General features: G+C 41.6%; 1 protein-coding gene across 1 annotated transcript in view; it reads right to left on the bottom strand.

The window, feature by feature from the left end:
• Positions 1 to 1428: 1428 nt before the first annotated feature.
• Positions 1429 to 24166, bottom strand: part of vps50 (VPS50 EARP/GARPII complex subunit) — a 129852-nt gene continuing 107114 nt past the window's right edge. Inside the window, exons 23-28 of the mRNA XM_050034838.1 lie at positions 20077 to 20225; positions 14476 to 14572; positions 13478 to 13636; positions 7972 to 8093; positions 4136 to 4325; positions 1429 to 3032 (exon numbers count right to left, since the gene is read on the bottom strand). Of these exons, the coding sequence (XP_049890795.1) occupies positions 2913 to 3032; positions 4136 to 4325; positions 7972 to 8093; positions 13478 to 13636; positions 14476 to 14572; positions 20077 to 20225 (837 nt within the window). The 3' untranslated portion in view covers positions 1429 to 2912. The remainder of the gene's footprint in view (positions 3033 to 4135; positions 4326 to 7971; positions 8094 to 13477; positions 13637 to 14475; positions 14573 to 20076; positions 20226 to 24166) is intronic.

Raw genomic sequence — 24166 nt, 5'->3', positions numbered from 1 at the left:
GCATTTACATGACGACTTTTGGAGATATAGATGTTAATTAATTAGTGACGGACTTCTGAATCGACTATAGGTTGCAGCATGGCAAACTTTTGTCACAACTCAGTGGACGAGCTGAACAATTTCAGCTCTGCAGGACACACTGGCGATTTATTCTGATTTTTTGAAGTATAGAATGTGAAATGTCTTGAAATTTAGTTTTAATGTAATAAGCCACGCCCCCTTTAAGCAATCATTTTCAGATTTGTGCATTGACTGAGACATGACCCTAGATGATGCAAACCAAGTTTCGTACAAATATCTCTGGCTGATTATGAGATATCAACTTTTTGCATGTGTAGCGCCCCCTATTGGTCGATTTGAATCAAACTTTCAGGGTATGATTCAGGTACTTATGTTGACATTTCCTGCAAGTTTTGTGGTGATAGTTCCAATGCAAATCCATTAATGTGCTGAGCCACGCCCTCTCTAAAATTCATTGGTCAGTATCATCAAAATACAATGACATATCCAAAAGCTGTTAACTTTTGCAGAGCTCCATCCCATAATTATCAACAGCAACTTTGGTACAAACCGGACCCACACCTTGGGAGGAGATGTCAAAAAATATGATTTTCAAAAATTCAATATGGCTGACAATCTAGTCAGGCTGAAATTACATTTTTTTTGAGTCTCTCATAGAACTCCTTCACCTGAACATATGTGTCGAATTCTTTGACCTAAATTATAGCGCCCCCATCTGGCCTATTGGCTTTATATTTCTTGAGCACCATTTGCACACAACTTCCAATCATTGGTGAAAATTTCATACGATGTACCATCTCATGGGAATTTGCGGAAACATTCCTGAATAGAGTTGAACTCTAAAACATGGATGCGTCACACACATCTTAAAGCTGGCAGCACAGGAGATCTATACAATCACCATAGTTTCAAGATGGGCGCCCAAGATCAGTTCATTCTTGAGTCCAAGTGGACGTTTGTGCTGACTCTGAGGAAATCCTCTCCAGAGCTTCTTGACGTATCACATTCACCATAAAGAAATGGACAGACGGACAACTGGAAAACAAAATGCCTCTTGCCAAAGCTATCGCCAGCATGGAGGCATAAAAACAGTGAATCATCAAAGTTATGAGTCCTTCACAGCTCGTTCAGTCCAACCTGATCAGCAGGCTCCCCCTAAACAGGAAGACAGAGGGCTTGTACCCGCACAGGAAGCCGCATCAATTAATCTGACAGTGTTGTGCTCCTGGCTGAGTAAAGCATCATTAGGATGGACTGCAGCGCTGCTGGAAGACAACACTCATATTCTGATGACCATTGACAACAACTCCATTCAAACTGCTGAACACAGAGCTTTTAAAGGTTGGATGTGATTTATAGATTATGCAGTTGCACTGTGAGGATGAAGTGGGAAAGAATAACAGAGGCCATTGTTAGTGTGTTTATTATGTTAGAATCATTTTGGTTCAACCTACACTTCCAACACCGATTACTGATTTTTTTTCACTATAGTGCACTTGACCCCCAACAAAATTTGACAATTTTTAAAATATTTGTATTCATTTGATAAGTTACAAGATACTGAGAGGTGATAAATGACGAGCACACTTCCAGCAGTTATCATATAAAAACCCAAATGAGACACAAAGCGAGAAATAAATACAGACATTGTTCAAAACATTCACATTTACAGAATTCTTCTTGGAATAGTTGCGCACAAAATTTGAAGCCTTATCAAAAACTGTAACTTCCTGTCCCCTCCCTGTCTTTTTGACAGTATATGAATCTGCTCTCTCAGCAGGCCTGGTCAAGTAGGGGGGGGCTTTAAAGCTTTGGAGGAAAGCATTTGTAGTCGACAGAATAACACAATCAGTGCCTGAAAAAACCTACAAAGCAAGAAAGTCAGACTGAATTCAAAGACCGGCTCAAAAACTCCTCCTCAGACATGATAAAACAAAGACAGGAGCGCAGCTAGTGCAGACATACTCTATAGTAACGCTAACTACGGCAATTTATATTATTTTCAGAATCATCATATATTAGATTTATGTAATTCGTGAACAAATAAACAAAACAAAGAAACTAGTCAGGCACAACAAAGACCCTGAAGTGAAATCAGACAGCAAACATATGGGCTGCTGGAACAATTCACAATGAATGATTAAAATGAACAACCCAGATCCACTGTATCTCAGGGGGGAGCATTCAGATAATGGAGGTTTAGAACCACTAAGGACGCTTCTTGGATCTGTAATTAGGACGTTTTAACCACAAAACTTCTACAACATTGCAAACAATAGCAACTAATAAATCACGTGTAATCTCAAGGTCGCAGTCATATCGGAAAATGAGCACATTTGGTGAAAACAGATGGATCGCGAAACACGACCACATGGCCAAGCTACACTTCACGTTACACTGTTAGATCCTGTACTTGTAGCTTACGTGGAAGTCAAGATCTGCTCCTCACGGTCATTGACGAGATCGAGATGATTGACTGCGGACAATTTGCAGGAAAATTTCATAAGCGGCATGTTTGTTAAATGGAAATGCGAGGGCATGCGTTATGGGACATCTACTGTAATGCAGAGAGTAACTGCAGCATGCTTGAGAGTGAAAGTGTTAGTAGTTATGTTAATCAGAATATCATGAGATACCATATGTTTTTGACCACATCAGAGCTGTACACTAACAGATAATTAGCATTTGGATAACATTGGAGCTTTAAATCACTGCACACAGTAGCTCTACGACTGCATGTGCTGTACAGCTCGTCGAACACACCACAACATGAACGCTTTAAACTGTAAATGAAGACATTCTACGTGGAGCTCCACTGCCGAAGTTCCTCTGTTTGGAGTGTCCGTCTCTGTGGCTGCTTGATACGTTCAGAGTCTGCCCCGTTCGTCGACCTATCTCTTGGGTCTGTCAATGTCATCGATGGCCGCCAGGAGTTTCTGACGAGCCTTCTTGTTTATATGCGAACCCAAACAAACGTTCACCAAGTTGGCGAGCTGCTTCATGGAGTATTCCTGCACAGAAACACAAAGAGTGAGTCAGCACAACTTCCTTGCTTCCTTCCTCCCTGTTTTTCTCTATGGGTTCATCCCAATATCCCTCCTCGACTCCTCTATCCTCGATCACTTGACCTGGAAATCGATTGAGACTCTCCATCTTGAAGGACGTTCGTTAAATGCGCTCGGAAGAGTCGAGGAGAGAGGAGGCTTTCAGAGGAGAGGGAAGCGAGGATACACGAGTGCAGCCTTCGCGAAGTCTTTTACAGACCAACACACCCCTTGACTGGATATCACTTATTGATTGGATCGGACTGATACACTGGAGTGTATCACTGCCAAGTTTTATATTTTATTTGTTCTCTAATTTGCCATCTAGTTAAAAATCTGACCAAAAACAGGAGCACAAATGACGTTCTTCATTTGTGTTCTTCATCTGCTATTTCCCTCCTCAACTTTTAATATGTATACAATCAAAGTCAGAGAGTCAGGTTGATGAGTTAACTTTGTTTCAATAAAGCCTACAGAGCCTCCTGATAGTTGATCCAGCTGTGATCAGCTGCCGCCGTCATCACAAACAGACGTCGCTTTGTGTGACACTTCAGAGGAAAAGACATCTCATTTCTCTAGAGACATATTTCCACGTTTCTTCTCTCCTCGCGAAGCCAAGACGCGAGGAAGAGACGCAAGTGAGGGAAACGTGAAAGCGAGATCAGGCTTTGGGATGAACCCTGAGACTGACTGGGCTGCTGCTGCTCTGTTGTGTAAAAGTATGTGGCGGGAGGTTTGGGACACGCAGTTATTTTGTGTGTAGAAACACTTGGTGTATTGGTTGTTGCTGCCACCCATGTATTTGTTTGGGGAAGGTCTTTTTTTTTAGATCAGAAAGTTAGGTTTTTGGTTTGTGTTTTGTTTTAGAGGTAAAAATAAGTCGAGGCTTAGTTTTGATATATTGGTTTCTCTTATTTGGCACAACCACTTTGTCCCTTCCTCCCCCACATCTGGAGAACCTTGTGTTACATTTTTAAATTAAATCACTTTTCATTTTGTAATTTCTACCCTGACTCCTTCATTTTATTGTTGTGTTACTGTCTCTTTAAACTCCATCTTCCCCATCTCACCCTGTGATTCTTGATAAACTGCTCCATGTCATTCTCCGTCAGGTAATAGGCCTTGATGTAGGTCTCCACGAACTCTTTATCCGGGATGGGCCGCAGGTCAGTCAGCTTCTCCAGCTTCATGAGGAACTGTTGGAAATCCAGCTGCATCAGGGCCCGGCCCTCATTGCTGCATTTCTTTACATTAGCATAACTGCAACAGAGGGGGAAAGAGGAGATTAGCATGGCATCAAGTATTCGGGTGGAGGTAAACAACGACTGGAAAGCAAGAACAGTCTGTCGCATCATTATTTTGATTCCTGAAAGTCGTCGCACGTTAGTCATGTGTCTGGCTGAGGGGGAATTTTTCCCATTTGAATGCACTAACTTATGCCAAATCTGTCCGAAAAGTGCTCACAATGAGGTCTGTGGATTATTTTGAGTAACTAGGTCATGATTTCTGGAGAGACATCGCTGTTGAGTTCTTTAAATATATTTGTTTGGCGCTTTGAGCACCACAAGCCGAGAGAGGACGTCTCCAACACTCAGCAACTCACACCAAAACAATCTAATATCTAGCACCACAGGGAGGAAAATGTGTTTACTTTTGATTTTGGTGCAAACTGTCCCTTTAAGGAAGGCTTTAACTTTGTACTTTAGCTCAGTACTGTGAATTTGTTATGCATTAAAAAATTGTCTGGAAGATGTATTTCGCCTCCTCATATCTCAATTTCTATCAGCATTTAAATCAAAATGGAAATAATGTCAAAGCTCCAGCAGCAAAATAAACGAAGGGATGTGTAGTAAGTTAAGTTACAAGATGATGGGAAACTCTCAGAATCTATTTGAGTTTTTAAAAGCTAGTTTTTAAAACTTTTTATTATTCGAAGTCTGTAATCTCGCACAGATGAAGAACTTGACAACTTGTATATATTTTCTGTTCTTGCATTAGTTGGAATCGATCTGTGATTTTGGTTTGGTTTTCTTCTCTTACTCTCGTCTTGCACTGTGAATATTTGGACACGAGTGTTGTATGTTCATGACAGGATCAACTCATACACGAGTCATGATGTGTGTGCATGTGTCTGTATGTGTCCTCTATTCAATATGAAGTCAGGCTGGTCCACACAGCTGTCTGTGCTGCGTCAGAAAACCAGTGTGTGGGCCAGACTACTCATGTATTTTTGTGTGTGTGTGTGTGTGTGTGTGTGTGTTTCTGTTTGTGTTGGCAGCGGGCACCGTTGTCCACTGGCAGGTCAGTGTCTGTGACATCTACAGTACATTAACACACAACACAGACAGGTCTGCTCTCTCCCCGTCTCACACTTCAGTTTTCTCTCTTCTGCTTCCATTTTCTACCTCCCCCCCTCTCTCTCTCTCTCTCTCTCTCTCTCTCATCACCTCTCGCTGTCATCCACTCTCTCTTTTGCCTGTCAGGCCTGCCAGAGTTTGCCGCTGAGTCTTTGAGCTTTGGATCAGAATGCTAACAGAGCCATTTTTGTGTGTCTAAAGGGAGACGAGCGCTGGACAGAGAAATTGAATAACAGGCTGAGCGAGCGGGAGTACAAACAAACAAATATGACCAGTCCGCCTTGGTGTGCCAGAGGGATGGGGAGGGATATGTGTGTGTGTGTTTATGTGTGTGTGAAAGGAGTGTACCGGTAGACCCAGGCAGACGGCAGAAGTCTGCGAAAGCAGCTTAAATTTGCAGAGCATCCCAGTCGTTATGGGCTATTTGTTCACTGGAAAGGGTTCAAAAGTTTTCTTACGCAATGGGAAGAAAAGTGCTCAGCGAATGTGTTGGGAGGTAAACATGTTCCCTTCTTTCAGTGAGTGAGGGCGAGCCTTCTACTGATGCTTAATGTCCAATGTTCTCTCTTCTTCTTTAAAGACTTTGTAAGCATCAAACCACTTAACACGCATTTGTTTTTAACCTGAATCATTTTCTGCGCTCGCTGCTACAACCCCGCCGACACTTTCACTGTAACCTGCGCAAATTAGCAGCTCAGAATGACTTTGGCTTTGACAGCAGCCAATTTCTTGTTCCCAATAAAATGTGTGTAACCTCATGATAATAGTCAGCTGTTAGCGAGTTGCTTTGTCACCATGCAGTCGGTGTGACTCAGTGTTGCTGTGAATCCAGTCAGAGGGGGTTTATCACACCTTCAATCTAAAAACCTACTTCGCACATCCACTCCACACACACACACACACACACACACACACACACACACACACACACACACACACACACACACACACACACACACACACACACGGCTGGGATGCAGGTGTTAAGGAAAAAACACGCTCTGACGTTCTGTCACCTGTCACAACCCATATGTCTCGCTTGCAAGGGAGAAAGTGGTGAAATGCATTAAAAGGGATGTGTCAAGAGCGTTTTACGGTTCCTGTGACTGGCCTGTGTCATGCAATTCCCCGATGGAGAGATGTGACTGGCACAGAGGGTTGCCAGCACAAAGAGAGAAGAAGGCGGTGGGAAGTTAATTAAGTTTTCATTCGGGGGTTTACTCCAAAGGAACTTGGCAACAGCGTCTCCCGGTTTCTTACGTACTGTAGGTAATTTGCTCGACTCTTCATGGTGTTTGACAACATGCTTTGGAAATACTTTTTTTATTTAATTTACGATGTGCAGATGTTCATACAGAGAATTAAAGAAAGAGGAGAGAAAAATTCCACGTCTCCTCGATCATTATCTCTGTAGGGTTTCCTGTCAAGACCCAATAAATGAGAGCGGGGGGCTTTAAATCTCTGGGATGCAATAACTCACGAATGCGGTTTGGTCTGGGGACACTATTCATGACTCTTACCTGAAAGTAAGACACCTTTTCAAGCAAAAAGGCTGTCAAAACAAGACACCAGTCTTAAAACTCCCAATGGTTGTAAAAAAACCCAAAAAACACTATTCTATGGGTCTGTTCTGTACTTAGCCCAGTTACATTACTGCTCTGAATAATTCATGGTGCTAAAATGTGGATTGAGAAAGCTTTGTGTTTTGTGCACACTTCTTTTCTCCCTGCAGTGTAGTCTCTTTTCAACCTGAATAGCTGCTGAGATTTCCTAAATAAATATTTGATACACACCTTCCTGCTGACAGAGGCGTTCACAAACTGACAAACTATTGATAACAGCTATCAATACAGCGGCTTAACAGCTTTATATTTATGAATACATGCATTTAATCAGGAAAGAACTGCTGCCAGACTGGCATTAATCCAATATCTGCACAGGTAAAAGTCACTTGGGTAGGAATACAGTGAAAGTGCATTTTTAGTATGTAGGATGTTTAAAGTACATTTAACTTTTGGAACGTTTGCTCCTTACATTTGTTGGGTAGATGACAAAAGCCATATTCAAACTTGGATATGCAGGTTTTTATAGATAAAGAGAGTGATGTTACGTGTGTGGGAAAGTCTGGTGTTACAAAATCAGCCAAGGACGAACTGCAGTCTGCACTTGTTCTTTTATTCTCCAAGTGCTCTTAGCGAGAATAAATAGAAATCCACACAGTGCACAGAGAAGTCCATCATCCTCAGGTAACGTTACAGGAACTGCAACCTGACTTGTCTCAACTCCCTCTACCTCTAATTGCTACAACCGTCTCTGAAAGGGTGATGAGTCGATTGTCTTTTCACCAGATATTGAATATCAGTATTGATGCACACATGGAGCAAATTCAATCCTTTGTTGTCCAAACTGACACCCTTGCACAGTTCAAGGACTGTCACGCTGCTTTTCTGAGTCACCATTTGATGAAACTGTGTTTTGGCTTTGGGCGCAACTTCACCAGACTGCACATATGCCCTTGACGCTAAGGAGATGTTTTATGACTTCCTTACCCTTCCACAAGAGTCCTGTTGGCCAGGCGGATGCAGTGCTCCCACAGGACGTTGGACACAGGCAGTGGGATGCGCACATGTCTGGAAACATCCCCCAGCCTCTTGTTGAATTGCTCAAACTCCTGGGGAGGAAGAGGAGAAGGCACAGGTGAACACGTATCATAATAAAAAAGTAGAAGAAATAAATTATGTTCAAGAGGTGGATGTCTTTAGGGTGAAACATCTGTACTATCTAAAACATCTATAAGGGGAACAAGCCACCATGGGACCAATACAATGGCGGTTTCCCAACTGAAAGACATTAAGCACAATAAAAATCTTCATAAACAACAACATGAATGTGTTTCTTCTGACTCGCTCTCAGCTACTCTGTGTTCCTGGGTGACATCAAACACTAGCTCCCCCAAGCCTGACCTGGAAAAGCTGAACAGTGTTAAAAAACTACCTCATGCTGTGAATTGCACAATCCAGTTACTTACAGTCTGCAAGGAATAAACTGCATCAGTGGTTTGTATCTTACTATATAATGACGAAAACTCTGTTCCACGTTTTTCTCCTCACTGACTTGGTCAATCCATGTGAAATTTGGCAGTGGTAGAGGGTCATGGGAGGATGCGAATGAAGCAATATTACATCAATTGGCAAAGGGGGCGCTATAGCAACCAACTGAAACCGCAAACTTTGAATGGGAATATCTCATGCCCCGTATGTCGTAGAGACATGAAACTTTGCAGAGATGCCTCTCCTCATGAGGAACACATTTGCCTCAAGAACCCATAACTCCCGGTATATAGATTTTCCGACATTTTGAATTTTTGAAAAACACTTAAAATCGATCTCTTCCTAGGAAGTTTGACCGATCTGCATGAAACTGGGTGAACATAATCTAGGGACCAATATCTAAAGTTCCCNTTTCTAATTTTTGCTATGACTAAGTCATGGTATGGTATGCTGTACATAATCACGGAAACTGTCAGTGTGTCATTCTGTCAGTCAGTCATTCTGTCTGTCCCACGTTTTTCTACTCACTGATGTGGTCAATCTATGTGAAACTGCACATCGGCATTGAGGATTGTCTCAACTCCCTCTGCCTCTAATTGCTACAACCGTCTCTGAAAAGGTGATGAGGTAGAAGGTGATAAAGCTACCAATGGGTATGGACTAGTCAATCTAACTTTATAAATAAAGCCAATTTTTATTCATTTAATACACATTGCACATTGTCTGGGTTATTGTACCACCACTGTACTTTAACTAAGCTATGGTTTTACAGCCTGGACTGATGAACACAACATCCTGAAGTACAGAGCAGACACAGGAAGGAAGTAGAAATCCACCGAGCCACAAATCATTAGCTCAGGTTTGGGAACATCCCAGCTGGAGTCATTCATTAACTTTTTGATGTGCATGTTAGCTTTTACTTACAGTCAGCCCGCGGTCGGCCTTTGGGCTCTTTTAATTTATATATTTAACACACGCTTGAGATGTCGTTTGAGACTTGTAGTTACATCCCCTCAGCAGGTACTATCTCACCATTTCTTCCCCCCTACAAAATATCATTTTCATGCCCAAGGACAAAACAATGACACAAGTCATGAGGATGTTGCTACAACTGGCCTCCAAACATTCTCTCTTTTATGTTTTAACACAAAGAAAAAGGTGGAAAACATCCCAGAGGAGGATGCAGGCTGCAGGACACAAAGCTGTACTGGACAGTTTGGGTCACAAGTGGCCCACAGCTACACATGCCATGTTTTGATGCTGTTTGAAGCCATAAACACTGCACAGGAAGAGGGGTTTCGACTACGCCGAACACTTGCCGTGTCCTCACTGCACTCTGAAATGTTCAATTATGGATGATATTATACAATTATGACATTATGTTGCTGTTTGCAGGGAACAAATTGCAGTACATAAGGTCTGTAAATAAACAGGATGGATGTGTCTCAGGAGAAGTATGTGGTTTTCTTCTGTGTGTGTTTGCAAATATGTGTGTGCTGACTTTAATTCAAACTGCGTCACATTAAAAAATGAAGCTGAATTTTAAGGCGTGCACACTTGCCATTAATTTCGCAGCCAAGAATGAAATGTTATTCATTCACAAACACTCCCACAATAGTTTGTGACTTAGGCAGTCTGTCAATGAAGTCATTCTGAGCCTGCTGCATTTTCTTGCCACTTTATATGCAAATCAGTGCTATTGTTGAATGCTAGTGATCAACCTGAATTCATGAATAAAATATTCCCCTGCGTGTAGAACAACAGAATGTAGCACACTCTTTTCTATCAGTGCACAAAACAGAGTCCACATGCGTTATGAGTGTCTGACAAGTTGGTAGAGAGGGTTATTAGCACCTGATTGGGGAAAGCACATGCTGGTAGTAATACGCACCATGTCAGTCCATCAGCTGGACTATTTTGACACGGTTGGACATTTAAAGCAGGCTGGTGAGATGAAGATTTTCCCTTCAGGCATTTCAGCTCATAAGATTAATTAGTCAGACTTAACTGCAGAGCTGCCAGAGCCCAACAAAGATCTGTGAGCCACTCAGGAATTCAAAAGGTGAGTTTGTTTTTTTCACAAGCAAATAACAGTGACTCAGCGTTTGTATATTTATTTATCTATTTCAACAACATCTGTGATTTAAACTGTGTTTTAATCCACAGCTTTGTAAGACATGCTGATGCATATATGGGGATTTGTCTTGGGTTGGTGCTGGTCTGTTTGGGATTTTACACCGCACCGAGCCCTTCAGACCTCTCTGTCGCTGAACGTCAGACGTGAGAAAACTAGGGCTGTGTGTCCTTCCACCCCTAATGCAAAATTTATAATGGGATAGTGGCCAGCATGCATAAAGAGACACATTTAGAGGAAAACTCCCAATTCCAAAAAAAAAAAAAAAAAAACCTATCTGGGACTGGTGAGCTCAGATATCTTTAACAAAGCTAAAACCTGAAAGTAGGGCTGCAACTAACGATTATTTTCATTGTTGACTAATCTGTCGATTATTTCTTCGATTAGTCGACTAATCATTTTATTGAAAAATGTGTCAAAATGTTGAAAAATGTTGTTCTGTCTCTCCCAAACCCCCAAATTATGTCATCTAATGTCTTGTTTTGTACTCACACCAAAGGGTTTTAGTTCACCGTCATGGGAGAGTGTGTAAAGCTGCCAATATTTGACCGTAAGAAGCTGCAATAAGAGTATTTTGGGGTACTTTTATAGTACTTTTCTATGAAAAATGACTCAAACCGATTAATCGACTACTAAAATAGTCACAGATTATTATAATAGTTGATTAGTCATCGATTAGTTGACTAATCGTTGCAGCCCTACTTCAAAGATTTGCACTCCACAGCTCACCCAGCTTGTACTAAATTTTTCACCCCATCCAAATAATTAAAACATTAAAGGTCCCTGAATTAACTTAAATTTACGAGGGACAACACGGAGCTTCTTGACTTAAAGTTTTACTTTGTGTAAATGACACAGATGTTTAAAGGATAAACCGAGATTGTATTTCTCAAGTACAACAACAACATTATGTGAGGAAAATCCCCGCTGGATAAAAGCAAATCTGTTACAGCTGCCTTGTGTGTGACACTGAGAGGGCTGCAGTGGACAGTTAGTATTTGTTTGGGGAAAAGAAACAGCATTGGGACAATTCTGAAGTTTTTCCACATGTAAAATAAACAAGAACCGAACAAATAGACTTCACCAAGATACCAGTAATCTTGGTATCATCATTTACATTCAGCTGACAAAGAGTCTTGGTGGTATAAATGATGCAACAGTCTTAATGGGGAGATGTTTGCATATAATCTCGCTGAAATGTTTCCATGAAGTCTCCATCCCTGCCTTTGAACAGCAGCTTAATGCAGCACAAACTGGGATTAAAAATGCACTGTGACTAATTGGATTTAACTTCGAAACTTTTAAGCTGAACTAATCAAAATCTTTATATTAACAACAGATACATTAGCACATGTGATATCAAAGGGGTCATGTCTTGTAACAAGGTCCCCTCAGCTTTGCAGAGCGTTATAGAGTTTCTCCTGCTCATTGTTTTGGTTTTTCAGGAAGCAACTTCACTGTTGCTCGGCTCTCATCGACCTCGCTTTGAAACAGTTCTGATCAACGTTCCTAGACATATCCACCAATTAATTTTTAAAACATTTCCATAACTTTCCATGAATTTGTTTAAGTAGTTTATGATGAATTGGTCTATCCAGCATACTGACATACATTTATAAACACGCACTTCCCACACATTACTCCCAGCGACTTTACTTGCTCGTCTGACATTTCTGACGGGAACTCGCGCGTACAGATATCTTCAAAAAATCAAGGCCTCTCCTCTCTTTGTGGCATATAACATTCTGTTGAATCCAACCCAGGAATTCCATGATGGTGGGAACCCTTCTTGATAAATTGGCTGTACGTTATTTGCTGACCACAAAACGGCAGAGTCAGTTAGTTGGTCGATATGCACTTGTCCAACAAAAGTCTCACTGGTGAGACAACCACTGGTTTTACTTTCATAAGGCTGTGTGTTCGCCAAAGTGTTTATTCCCAGCTGAAACAGCCAGGCTCTCTTCTGAAGAGAGAAGCACTTGGGAGGCGCAGTGTTTTTTCAGCTGTGGCGCTTTTGTTGCATCTGGCTGCAACGATACAAAATATCCGTGGATGTAAAAATGTCAGCACAAGGTAGAGTACTTGCTCTGGATGAAGGAAAGGCTGAAGCACACAGAGAAAGAGGACAGGCCCACCGGTCTATGTGGCCAATAGTTGTTGTTCAGCACTTGTACGTGTGGAACATGACAGTTGGTCTTTGTTGTATTTGTCCCGCCCCTCCTCCAGTGTGATTGGACAGCTGGGTAAAAAGTGACAGTGACAAGTGGAGTGTTTTACCCAAGGCTGAACGCATATCAACACTTGGCGGTATTTGGGGCATAGTGTAAATACGTGGTGATCCCACTGTGACGAATTCAAATATGTTGGCCTCAGGAAAAAACTTTGGTGGACACACAGTGCTAACTCATAAAGTGCACTCAGTGTACTACGGCCGATTTAGTCGACTGTGTGATTTTTTTCCCCCCGTTGACCAATTAATTGGTTGAAGAGTACAAAAAATCTTAACTAAGATTTATTTTTTGGTTGGCTACAGCCCTATCAAGTAGAGCTATAGTTGCTAAAGGTCCAGATATTTTGCTCAGAGGCTAAGGAAGACCAGAAGCAGAGCTAGAAGAAGAGTGAATATTGGACTTACATTGGAACATAACTCCAAATCAGTGCTAATGTTGCTCCCCATGTGCTGGATGTGTAAATTGATCCATATTTGCCAACACATTAGCCATAAACATTTTAAAACATGACCACATTTCAGTGCTGTTTACTGTGTTTTGCCTTCCCATAGTGTTAAAAATAAATAAATTACTAAATGCTGCTTTAATGATTTCATTCCCATCATTTTCAGTCACCTATACATTTCACATGCATCATTACCTTCAACAGGACGTCCACGTATACATTATGCTGCGACATTATCTCCCTAATATCCCATTTCACTCCGGCCATCAGGAGCAACATCTGTTCATAGTCGATGGCCTTGGCCGCAACAATCCAGTAGATTGGTTTCCGAAGTTCACTGGCTGTCGACACCGTCTGACAGAAGGAAGGGAAATACATGTATGTGAGTTATATTCAACATGTTTTTGTATGTTATGTGTGCGGTAAACACCTCAAGTCAAGGTCTCTTCAGTTTCGCTTTGAATGTCAGAGATTGCACAACATTTCCAAGAGTGAAATCATGACATGACATGACATTCATTTGATGTTTGGGGAAAATAGACTTGTCTGTGTACCTGAACATTTTAAATGTCAAGTGGGCACAAAAAAAAAAAAAAAAAGGAGAAACGACTGAGGGAAGAGCTGCTGCTGGTTCTGGGTGACAGACAATTTTCTCCTTTGTTGACTGAATGTTGGGTTGCAGTTGCATGGTAATTTGTGTCTATGGAGAAACAGGCTTTTAAAGAAAACCAAAGTGTGATGGCTACAAAAAAATAAAAAATAAAAACAGAGTGAAAGCAAGTGGTGTTTTATTTTTAAGAGCACATCAAATGACAGATATTGTGCGTATGTTTCAGTATGTTTTATTTACTGCATGATGAGTCTAAAGACCAGTCTGTTAACATCATAAGATTGGGTAAATGTTCATTATATTAGATTTATATAGATGAAAACAGTTTTTTATGCCATCCAAGCCACAGACACAGGCAAATGACAAGCTTGTAAAGTCACCAGACAATGCTAACACTACAACATATAAAGCAATTACTAACTGTGATTCTAACAGACAATCACAAATTAAAATAAATAATGAAATAAATGTTTTGCATCCCCGTACTCAGATGTTTGGTACAACCCCACCTGCAGCTGACAGTGACATCATGATTAACAATTACTGTAATGACACAGCCTTTAGAGAACAGGTGCAAGTGTACCTGTGAATAAAACTGCTGCAGAAAGGGCTTCTTGGCTGCAGGCATCATGGTGTCCAGGTGGGACTGGAGGGATTCAAACTGTTCAGCCAGAAACACTCTGAGGGAAAAAAAAAAAAAAAACAGAGACAGCCTTTTAATTTGGAGCAGTGGTGGCATAATGAAAATGTTCTGGTGTGGCACTTAAAGACAAAATTACTACGTGCTGTTTTTCTGTATTACTTAAGACTTTCAGGTCGATCGACAAAAGCTGATGCTAAATTGGAGCGACTCACAATTCGAGACTAAACTTCAGATGTTACCTCTGTTAAAATGATAATGTGGATAAATAAGGATGCTCGTTTTCACAACCTACTCTTTCTGTACAAATGTACATTTTCTGTAAACTGCAGATGCTGCACTTCTCCTAAAAGTCGCCATTCAATTTAATTACTTGTACTGTTTAAACAGCTACAGCAGTCTCCACTGTTGCAGCAATTGAAATGTCTCCGCCATGATCATAACAGTTTAAAAGGGACTTATTATGCTTTTCCTTACTCTCTATCATATCTATAATGCTACAATGATGGATGTTCGTATTAAACGTGGCAAAGCTGTAAAAGTAACACAGCAAGTTTTTATACTTTTGAAACAAACTGGTGTCAGCTTGTGACAGATTTCCTTATATGGTCATCTGCTCCAGGCACGCCACTGCAAGTGTTTGTGTTACATACACTGCTACATGTAGCTAAACGCTAATGTCAGGGAAACAAGATAATTTTGGGTGCTGAAGTTGTCAATTTCTTCATGATTCATTTTGTAACATATTCTTGCTGGTACTAGTCCAGGTAAGATTTTGGTTTAGAGCTTTTATTGGTGATTTTTCATGATAGAAAGTGTCGCTATACTCCATTACAGTCACTCCCCAGCTGAAATGATGGTGCAGAGACATTGAGATGCAGAACGCTGACCAATCATGGCAGACTGGGCTTTTTCAGGAGGGGGGCATAAAGAGACAGCCGCTAAAATGTCTAAGACAGAGAGTGAATACAGGTGGTCCAGCAAAACACAAGTATGAACCTGAAAATGAGCACATTAGGCCCCCCTAATGTAATAAATAATTAAAGCTGTAAGCAGCGATGAACGGGCCCTCGCATCTTCACACAACTCAGGGGTGCTGGCAGGACGCCGGCACTAATATCATGAAGGTCTTAGGACTTTTATCAGCAAATTTCAGGTGGGTGTGATTAACCTGATAGAAGAGGGACATCAAAGAATGAACAAAGTAACTTTCTGTTGCCAGTGGGTGGCGCTATGGTTGTGATTAAAAATTCCTCTGTAGATGTTTTCAGGGTGGGACTGCCATCATATGTGTGTAATTTTGTAAAGATATGCCCACATGGAGTGAAGTTACAGCAACGTTTATCAGGATGGCGAAACATCAAAATTGGCTGCCAGGCCACGGCCACGCCCTTCAATAATGCATCATCAAGGTCTTATGGCTTAATTTACCAAGTCTGAGGTGGATCTGCTCAATTTTGTAGGAGATATACATCAAAGTCTAAAACTTTATTTCCTGTTGTCAGTAGGGGGCACGATATTAATCACTTATTATTGATATGTGGATGTGTTCAGGGCAGGTTACGTTGGACAGACTCTAGTGTTGTCATGACATGAATTATCTTCTAGAACCTCAACTCTACATTTTGTGGAAACCACCTCTGATTTTCAGTCTCACCTCACAAGACAAAGTATCACGTACTGTACGTCCAACAAATCACACCTCACTTTCTACAACAAATGGATTTCAATTATCTTTGAAAAATAGCAAAGTACTAGAAAAAGAAACACAGGGCAGAACAAAATCAATGCAGACAGAACTAATTCCGCTCATTCCACTGTGACTGAATGAAGACCTTCTGACTCACACTGGCTGATGGCTTTGAAGTTTTAATGTACAATAAATACAAAGCGGAGGGAACAGGTTTAAGTTCACGGTTGAATCTGGAGTTTAACGAGTATGACTGCTGCAGTACAGCGTTACATGCACAGTGATTTCTTTAGAGTTCCAGGTTAACAACAACACAAATGATTGGATAGTGCAATTTCAAAGAAGAAAACAACTCAAAAAGATTTGGGCATCCAGATATTGCGCTGCCCTCTGAGCCCAATTCTCTTTTGAGCAGCCAAGTGAATTTCAATGTCATCCTCAGAGTCATACGCTCTTTCATGGGTACCGAAAAATACCTTGTCACTCTGAGCATCTGTCTTCCTGTTCCTTACTGAAATGAGCATGCTAATCACTTATCCCTGGCTTGTATTGTCTTGTAATACCACTTATACTTTCAGACGTGATAGTGAATCAATATAGCGTCCAGCAACTGAAAACATCACATTTTGGATGCAGGAGGATTGAGCCGGTGGATTGCCCTCTCCGGGTTGGGGGAGAGTTACTGCCTCAAGCGAGGGAGTTCAAGTATCTTGGGGTCTTGTTCCCGAGTGAGGGTAGAATGGAGCGTGAGATGGATCGGCGATTTGGTGCGGCTTCTGCAGTGATGCAGGTGCTGCGCCGGTCTGTTGTGGTGAAGAGGGAGCTTTCGATTTACTGGTCCGTCTACGTCCCAACCCTTACCTATTGGTCATGAGCTCCGGGTAGAGACTGAAAGAATGAGATCACAGATACAAGCGGCGGAAATGAGTTTCCTCTGTGGGGTGGCTGGGCTCAGCCTTAGAGATAGGGTGAGAAGCTTGGACATCTGGAGGGAGCTCGGAGTAGAGCCGCTGCTCCTTCGTGTCGAAAGGGGTCAGTTGAGGTGGTTCGGGCATCTGATCAGGATGCCTCCTGGGCGCCTCCAGATGGAGGTGTCCTGGGCACGTCCCACTGGTAGGAGGCCCTGGGGCAGACCCAGAACACGCTGGAGGGATTACATATCTCATCTGGCCTGTGAATGCCTTTGGGGTCCTCCAGGAAAAGCTGGAAATTGTTGTTGGGGAGAGGAGCATCTGGGGTGCTTTGCTCAGCCTGCTGCCCCCGCAACCCAGCCCAGGATAAGTGGAGGAAAATGGTGGGATGGATGAACGATTTAAAAGCAAAGTCAAGGTGTAAGGATGCTGCACGACAGTGAATACTGGTAACCCCAACAGAGTGTTTTTATTAAAAGTAATAAATATTAATAAGTCTGTCTTTTTACTGCTAAATCTGAAAGCACTATATTAAACACAGCCGGCGAGCTGCTAATGAGCACGGTGGACATTTAATCTTCTTTATGGTGCAGAGAAAATCACATTAAGGTTAGCTGGAACAGCTTGTGTTTACCTCTGCAACACGGTGCAGTCTGGGTAAAGACAAAACAACCCTGCGCTTCACACTCATCTCATCACGATACCTGAACGACAGCGAGAAGAGCACCTTGCAGAACTCTTACATTTAATTTATGCTCAGAGGTGTCTCATGCCTCACTGGTTTATCCGTGGTGTAAAAAGACATACGCTTAAGATGTCAGAGGTGCTCACAATACACACTAGTGTTAGTCGGACTTTTTAATAACACCTTTTCAGACTTTTTGTGCAGTTGTGCCCAGAAAAAAGTCTGACTCCTTTCTTCCCAGGGGATCTTTCCCTTTCAAACTTTACCCAAGAATTACTTCACCTCTGCACTTTGGTTCTTTTACTTTCATTATTCTTCCGAGCTTGTTGGCTGCCTCTGATACATAAAAAACTTTGTGTGAGAGAGTGTAAGCCTATTCAGCAGTTTCGCAGCGGTGTCATCTGGCCCTCTGTTTACAGACTTTCATTATAAAGCACTTGTACACTGCAGACTTGTCAGGGTCCAAGAGTTGTCGCGCTCACAATAGTTTAACCTAATTATGTATGAGGCGCTTTTGTGTAATGTGTGTGGATATAATAGACAAAGATAAAGAGGGAGAATAACTACAGACACGGAGAGAGAGAGAGAGTAAAAATAAATTAGTGAGCCGCTGATTGTAAGATTTAACACAAATCGTAAATTACAGGGAGAAAAGTGTTCTAATAAGAGTAATAAAATAAATCTCTCAGTCTTTCTTTCTGCTTCAGCTATCTTTTTCTTCTTCTTGTCAATATCACAAACTTTCCTGACACACACACTGTAGGGAGTGTGTTTGTGTGGCCAGGCTGTGTGATACCGCCTAATGAAATTATGTCCACCTTGAAGCGAGACAGCGAGCGAGAATCAGCCTCTTTAACTTGATAAGAGAAAATGCTTTGATGAACGTAACTGCCGAGTTACATCACGCCGCCAGGACACACAAGTGATGACGCAAAACAAGCCTAGCAGACATAATCCTTTCCTCCATAGCAGAGGAAAAAAGACCATCTTAAAGGAATACTTCACCCACAAAAAGATTATCTTTATATCAGTTACTGAGTACATGTTATCTTGAATCCGTAAAGACAACTGTTTGTTTTTCTGCGTGCCCCCATGGTAAACAAAGAATCCAAAAACGGAGAAAATTCTTGATGAATTAAAGTAAAGGGGGATCGCATTTAACAACATCCAAACTATACCTACACATTTGTTCGCAAGCTCACACAACTTGTGAAGTATAACCAAAGTCTCATTTATCCAGTTGTATACTCAGTACTTTCCAAACACGTGCACTTTTATTGAAACCTTACCATTAACAACACTTCCACAATAAACAGTCTCACACATGAATGGATAAAACTGGACTATATTGCAGGAGTTGCGTGACAGTTTGTAAAAAGATGTTTTGACATAGTATTGCTGTAAAAAACTTCCCCATTTTACTTTTATTCATCATAACAAATCTGTTTCTTTTCGGATTCTTAGGGCCTGTCCCAATACCCACTTGCACTTGGTTGTGTGCGTTCACGTTTAGGCTAGCAGTGTCCCAAAACAGAATTGAGGTAGTGGAAGTGGTTTCCAATGCTTAAAACCCGCCCTAGATTCCAAGGGAGCCCTGACCCACACTTTCAACGAAGCCGAAGATGAAATTTCCCAGAACACCTTGCGAAGTCAGCAGCTTTGGCAAGTTTTGGGAAACAATTTGTTACTGTACGATCGGAATGTAGGCTGTACAAACTAGCGTAAACTCATCAGCAACTCGGTTGAACACAGCGTCAAAATATTTACACAAATCGACTTACCTGAACAAAATCCATCAGAACTAGAAGACGTCGTAGGCGCCTCCTGTTTTCAGCATTTCTTCTCCGTTGATTCATCAGACAGAGAAGAATAAACATAGCACATGCCACAACACAAGCACTGGAGCCGGCATTTTCATTGCGTCGCTACTACATGACGTATGCCTGCACGTCGGCCACGCCGATTTGCATTAAGTGATGTCCCATTTCTTAGGGAAAGATCTCTACCCTAATATTTCTCAGTTCCCTCATCAAGGGTTATCTCGCAAGCGAGGGCACTCAATACAGGTGGAAGATTTAAGGGTAGAAATGGGACAGGTCCAGAGTTGACTGTGGAAGCACGCTAGAAAAACAATGTTTTCGTCACGTGTTCAGCGTAACATAGGGTGAGTATTTGAAACACAAATCACCATTTTGTGGGTGAAATATTCCTTGAAGGTGGAATAACATTAACTGGAGTGTTGTGTCGAGAGTACTTACAGAGACTCAGTGGCCACAACCCTCTGCGCTAGCCCATAAAGAGTCCCGCTGTTAGTGAGGACCACCAGTTGGCTGAGATGTGGGCTGGGCACCTTCTCCTTCCTGTCCTCTCCTGTGCCGTGGACTCCTGCATTCTCCCCCACTGCCTCCTGGAAGACACACAGGTGTGCAGGCATGTTAGTGTGCAGAGTCCAAAATGTGTATTCATTATCTTTTTGCCATTTCAGTTTCCAGAGACCAAAGAGACACTTGAGAAGAAGTGACTGAGGCATGAAATGCTTCACCCTCTACAGCTAATTGTGTAGGGGGCATGGACACTGTTATACTTGCTTCAAAGCCTAGTTGTTTGTGCAAATAGAAGCAGCACAGAGACGTGTCATAACCAGAGTTAACAGTGGATAAAATACAGAAAAATAATTTAAAATGTTTGTTTTAATCAGTGTTAATCTGTTATGGTTTCTATGGAGGTGCTGCTGTGGGAGAGCATCGTCCCACCGTTACTTTAACGGTTAATCTGACGTAACAGATGTTTCACTTGCAAAAATGAAGACAAAATGTAGATATATGCAGGTCGGTAAGCAAAATCTGAAATTCAATCAACCTTGTGGAACTCAGTTACATCCAAAGCACACACACTCTAAAATTCTGCTGACCGAACACTCCTCAACAGCAAAGCATTTATCTTCCTTTTGATATATTCCAGTACACCTCTCCATCCAGTGACCCTTTTATCCCTTCATTTTAAAACTGGAATAGAAAAAGAAAGATTTCAACCTAAGTCCCTTCACATCAATCACAATAACCTGCATACAAAGCCATTGAGATTCCATACGGGAGGTTAGTTTATATTATTTTCTATAAAGGCCTGCACCCTGCAGCTGCAAAGCCCCCTGAAACAGCTTCTGGTGGATCAATAGCAATCACAATGGTAATGAATGAATGGGAGCTATTAATGCTGTACCATATCAAGCACTTACATACTGTACTTCTTATCAATGTGGTTTTAATATTGTGTACGGGAACCATTATTAGAGGCAACCAGGGGACCAGCACTCATCACTGAAACCATTTTGTGGTGTAAGTAAGTGTGTAAATCAAGTGAAATGTACAAAACATAAAAAGAAAAAGAAAGTAGAAAAATAACTGTTGTGAAACAGGCAGTCATGTCCACAGTTTTAAGATGATGACGTCTTACGTTCCTCTAACAGTAATCCATTCACTTAAGACATATAAAACAGCCGAGCATACAGAACAAAAATGCACAGTATGCAGCTATAAGGATTTATGATTCTGCTCGACCGAGACCTCCCACTGTATGTGAAAACTGCAACCTCTCCCCGACCTCTGAGTTATCGCTCGGCATTCAATCAAACCTTCAGTGATGCAAAAACCATTATCAGTCAGAGATAAAATGTTATCACATTCAGAAGATTAACACTTGAATGATACTTCTTCTACAGCGTAGGGAATCTAATGGCTTCCCTGTGGAGGGTGCAATATATCTCCCCCAGGAGTAACTCTGTATTTAAAAGTCAGAATCAGGCATAAAATAAGACATTAGATGGAATGAAACCCTCCTCAGCACCAGGGGCGGTGTCTCAGATAATAGGCCCCTCGGCACAGGTGTGCAAAAGGCCCCCACAACTCCTTATTGTTGTTTAGCCTCTTTTTATGTTGTTGTTTCACATTTCTTTGTAGTCGTAATGCATCTTTTTGGTTGTTTTGTGTCTCTCTGCATACCTTTTGCATCTCTTTGTGGCCATTTTAATTTCCTTCCTCTTCACTGCGCTTTAAGTTGAGTGACATTTTGCAGGTGAGGGCCCCCTTACACCCTGGGCCCCTGTGCCTGTGCCCAATAGGACTGTTAAGTAACCCACAGCACAGAATATTATAAGCCTTACATTACAATTACATTATTGTAAAAGGACATGTCTTTCTGTTTTAAATCCAGAATTCACATCTGATTACACGTTTTAAATATGACCTGTTCCTTTGTTTGAATCTCTGTTGGTAAACTTTTCCTCTTCTGACGTGTATGCAACCGGACGTGAAAGGACAGGACAAAAAGTGTTCAGCGATCTTTAATTCCACTGCAGACTTTCTCTCCTTTGGCTTTAAGAGGCTGCAGAGCATTCACAGCACGACCTCTCATCTGCACCAAAGCACCCACACCTTGGCCTGTGTACTGCTGAACTTGCTGAAAGTGTAGTTATTCTGAACTCGGGGCAAAGGGAGAACAACTTAGACTCCAAAATAAAAAATGCCCTTTGTTTTAACTTGTTTATTTCAAGTGTACGAATGTTAAATTTAGCACTTCTTGGGATTAACTTAGGTTGTTTATGTGGTAGAGTATGACTTACACATGTTAAGGGGTTTATACTGGTGAATGTACTGGTCTCTCTCTTTGGTAATGACTAATATTCTGAAGCCTGAAGCACTTAAGATTGTTCTGTCGCAAAACAATAAAAATGACTCAAGTTTTCCTGCATTCCACAACATCGACATCAAAGTTATTGTGATAAACAAAAGTGCAGCGTGAAGCTAAAACAATGTCAGCCAGGTCACTGATCATGGGGTTAAAGAAGGACAGTCCAGAGCACTTCACAGTGCATTACCATGACAAACAGTGCAGTGGTTATGGAGTTAATCCAGAAAGGCCATTAGTACACGCAACTGCGACAAGTGATTTAAGATTTGGATCATGATAAAAGCCGTTGAGGCGCAGCGGGTGGTGGCCATTTGCATGGATGACTACAACACGAACACATGAATACACAATATATTGCAAACAAGTGCAGATAAATCAAAAATAATTGATGTTCCTCTTTGTGTAGTTCTACAGTTGTTGAGTAATGCAACACTGAACACGTCAGAGGAATGATTTCACTTGTGCTGATATTAGAGGTGGAGAAAAATTATTCTTACATGCATCCTGAAGATACGTCTTAATGCAGAAAAGGCCATAATCCTTGACATTATGATCGCTTGTAACTGAGACTAGTCTGTAAGGAATTTAACTTTATTAGAATGAGCGATGTGTTCATGTTCTAAGCTCCGTGATTTCTTGAGTTTTGGTGAGGATGGCTGAGCCCTTTTTAAAGCTACTCTTCCCTTTCTTGCATTTCACACAGCACAAATTTGAACATCCACAACTCCCGCCTCCCTCCAAAGTCCCATCCCCCTCCTCCTGCAACTCCACCTCCCTCCAAAGGCCTACTCCCCCCTCCTCCATTACGTCCTCATTATGTCTAAGATAGACGTAGGTGTTGGCAAGGTAATGTTAGATACACGGAAGAGGAGAGCGAGTGTAACGTTACAACCAAGACAGTCAAACGCAACCCCGGAGTTTTAAACTCAACCGGAGTCAGTGATGACTGATGAGTTTTAGAATAAAGTTACAGTGCTAAGGTTAGATAGTAGCGTTAACGTTACTAGTAAGTGGAAATGCACAAGGAAGATAACGTTAATATTTCAGAGGCTACGCTACAGTAGGCTAACGACAGCCTATGTTACATTAGAGGCAAACTAAAAATACCTGTCCAGCAGAAACTCTGTGACCATCTCGTCCCTTTTTAGCTCAGGATGAAGCTACATCAGTCTTTGCCATCGCTCGAAGGCAGAGCCGATGTTGACCCCAGTTTTGGCTCTTGCAGCATCGAGTTCTCTCTTAGTGTTAGCTTTTTCTGCTATATTCTTTCTTTTGCCAACTGACTTCCCTGTTCCAGCTGGAGGTGGTCCGCATTTGTCTGCTATTGTTATGGAAGGTTTATATCCACAAGCGTCCCTGTTACTAGCCTATTTGTTGTCTCACAGACTCTCACTGAACAGGCTGTATAAAAAGGGCTACAGTTGGACACAATCCAGTCAGCACCCCCTGGCTTAAAAGCTAGCATTTGGAGGCATTTTGGCTTCTATGACATTAAAGGGAAAAAATTCACGAAAGATAATGGAAATAAATTCATCTCTTTCTTTCAATAATGGATCATTACAAACGCGCAATATTTTAAAAGTTGCACAGAGAAACTAAAGATGCATCAAACATTTGCATCTCTGAATCCAAATCGAATCGTGAAGTGCCTCGTGCTTCCCA

The sequence above is a fragment of the Epinephelus moara genome, chromosome 22 (genome assembly GCF_006386435.1).
Source record: "Epinephelus moara isolate mb chromosome 22, YSFRI_EMoa_1.0, whole genome shotgun sequence".
NCBI lineage: Eukaryota > Metazoa > Chordata > Actinopteri > Perciformes > Serranidae > Epinephelus > Epinephelus moara.
Note: the sequence above shows the minus strand (reverse complement) of the source record. Positions and strands in the feature narration are given on the sequence as shown.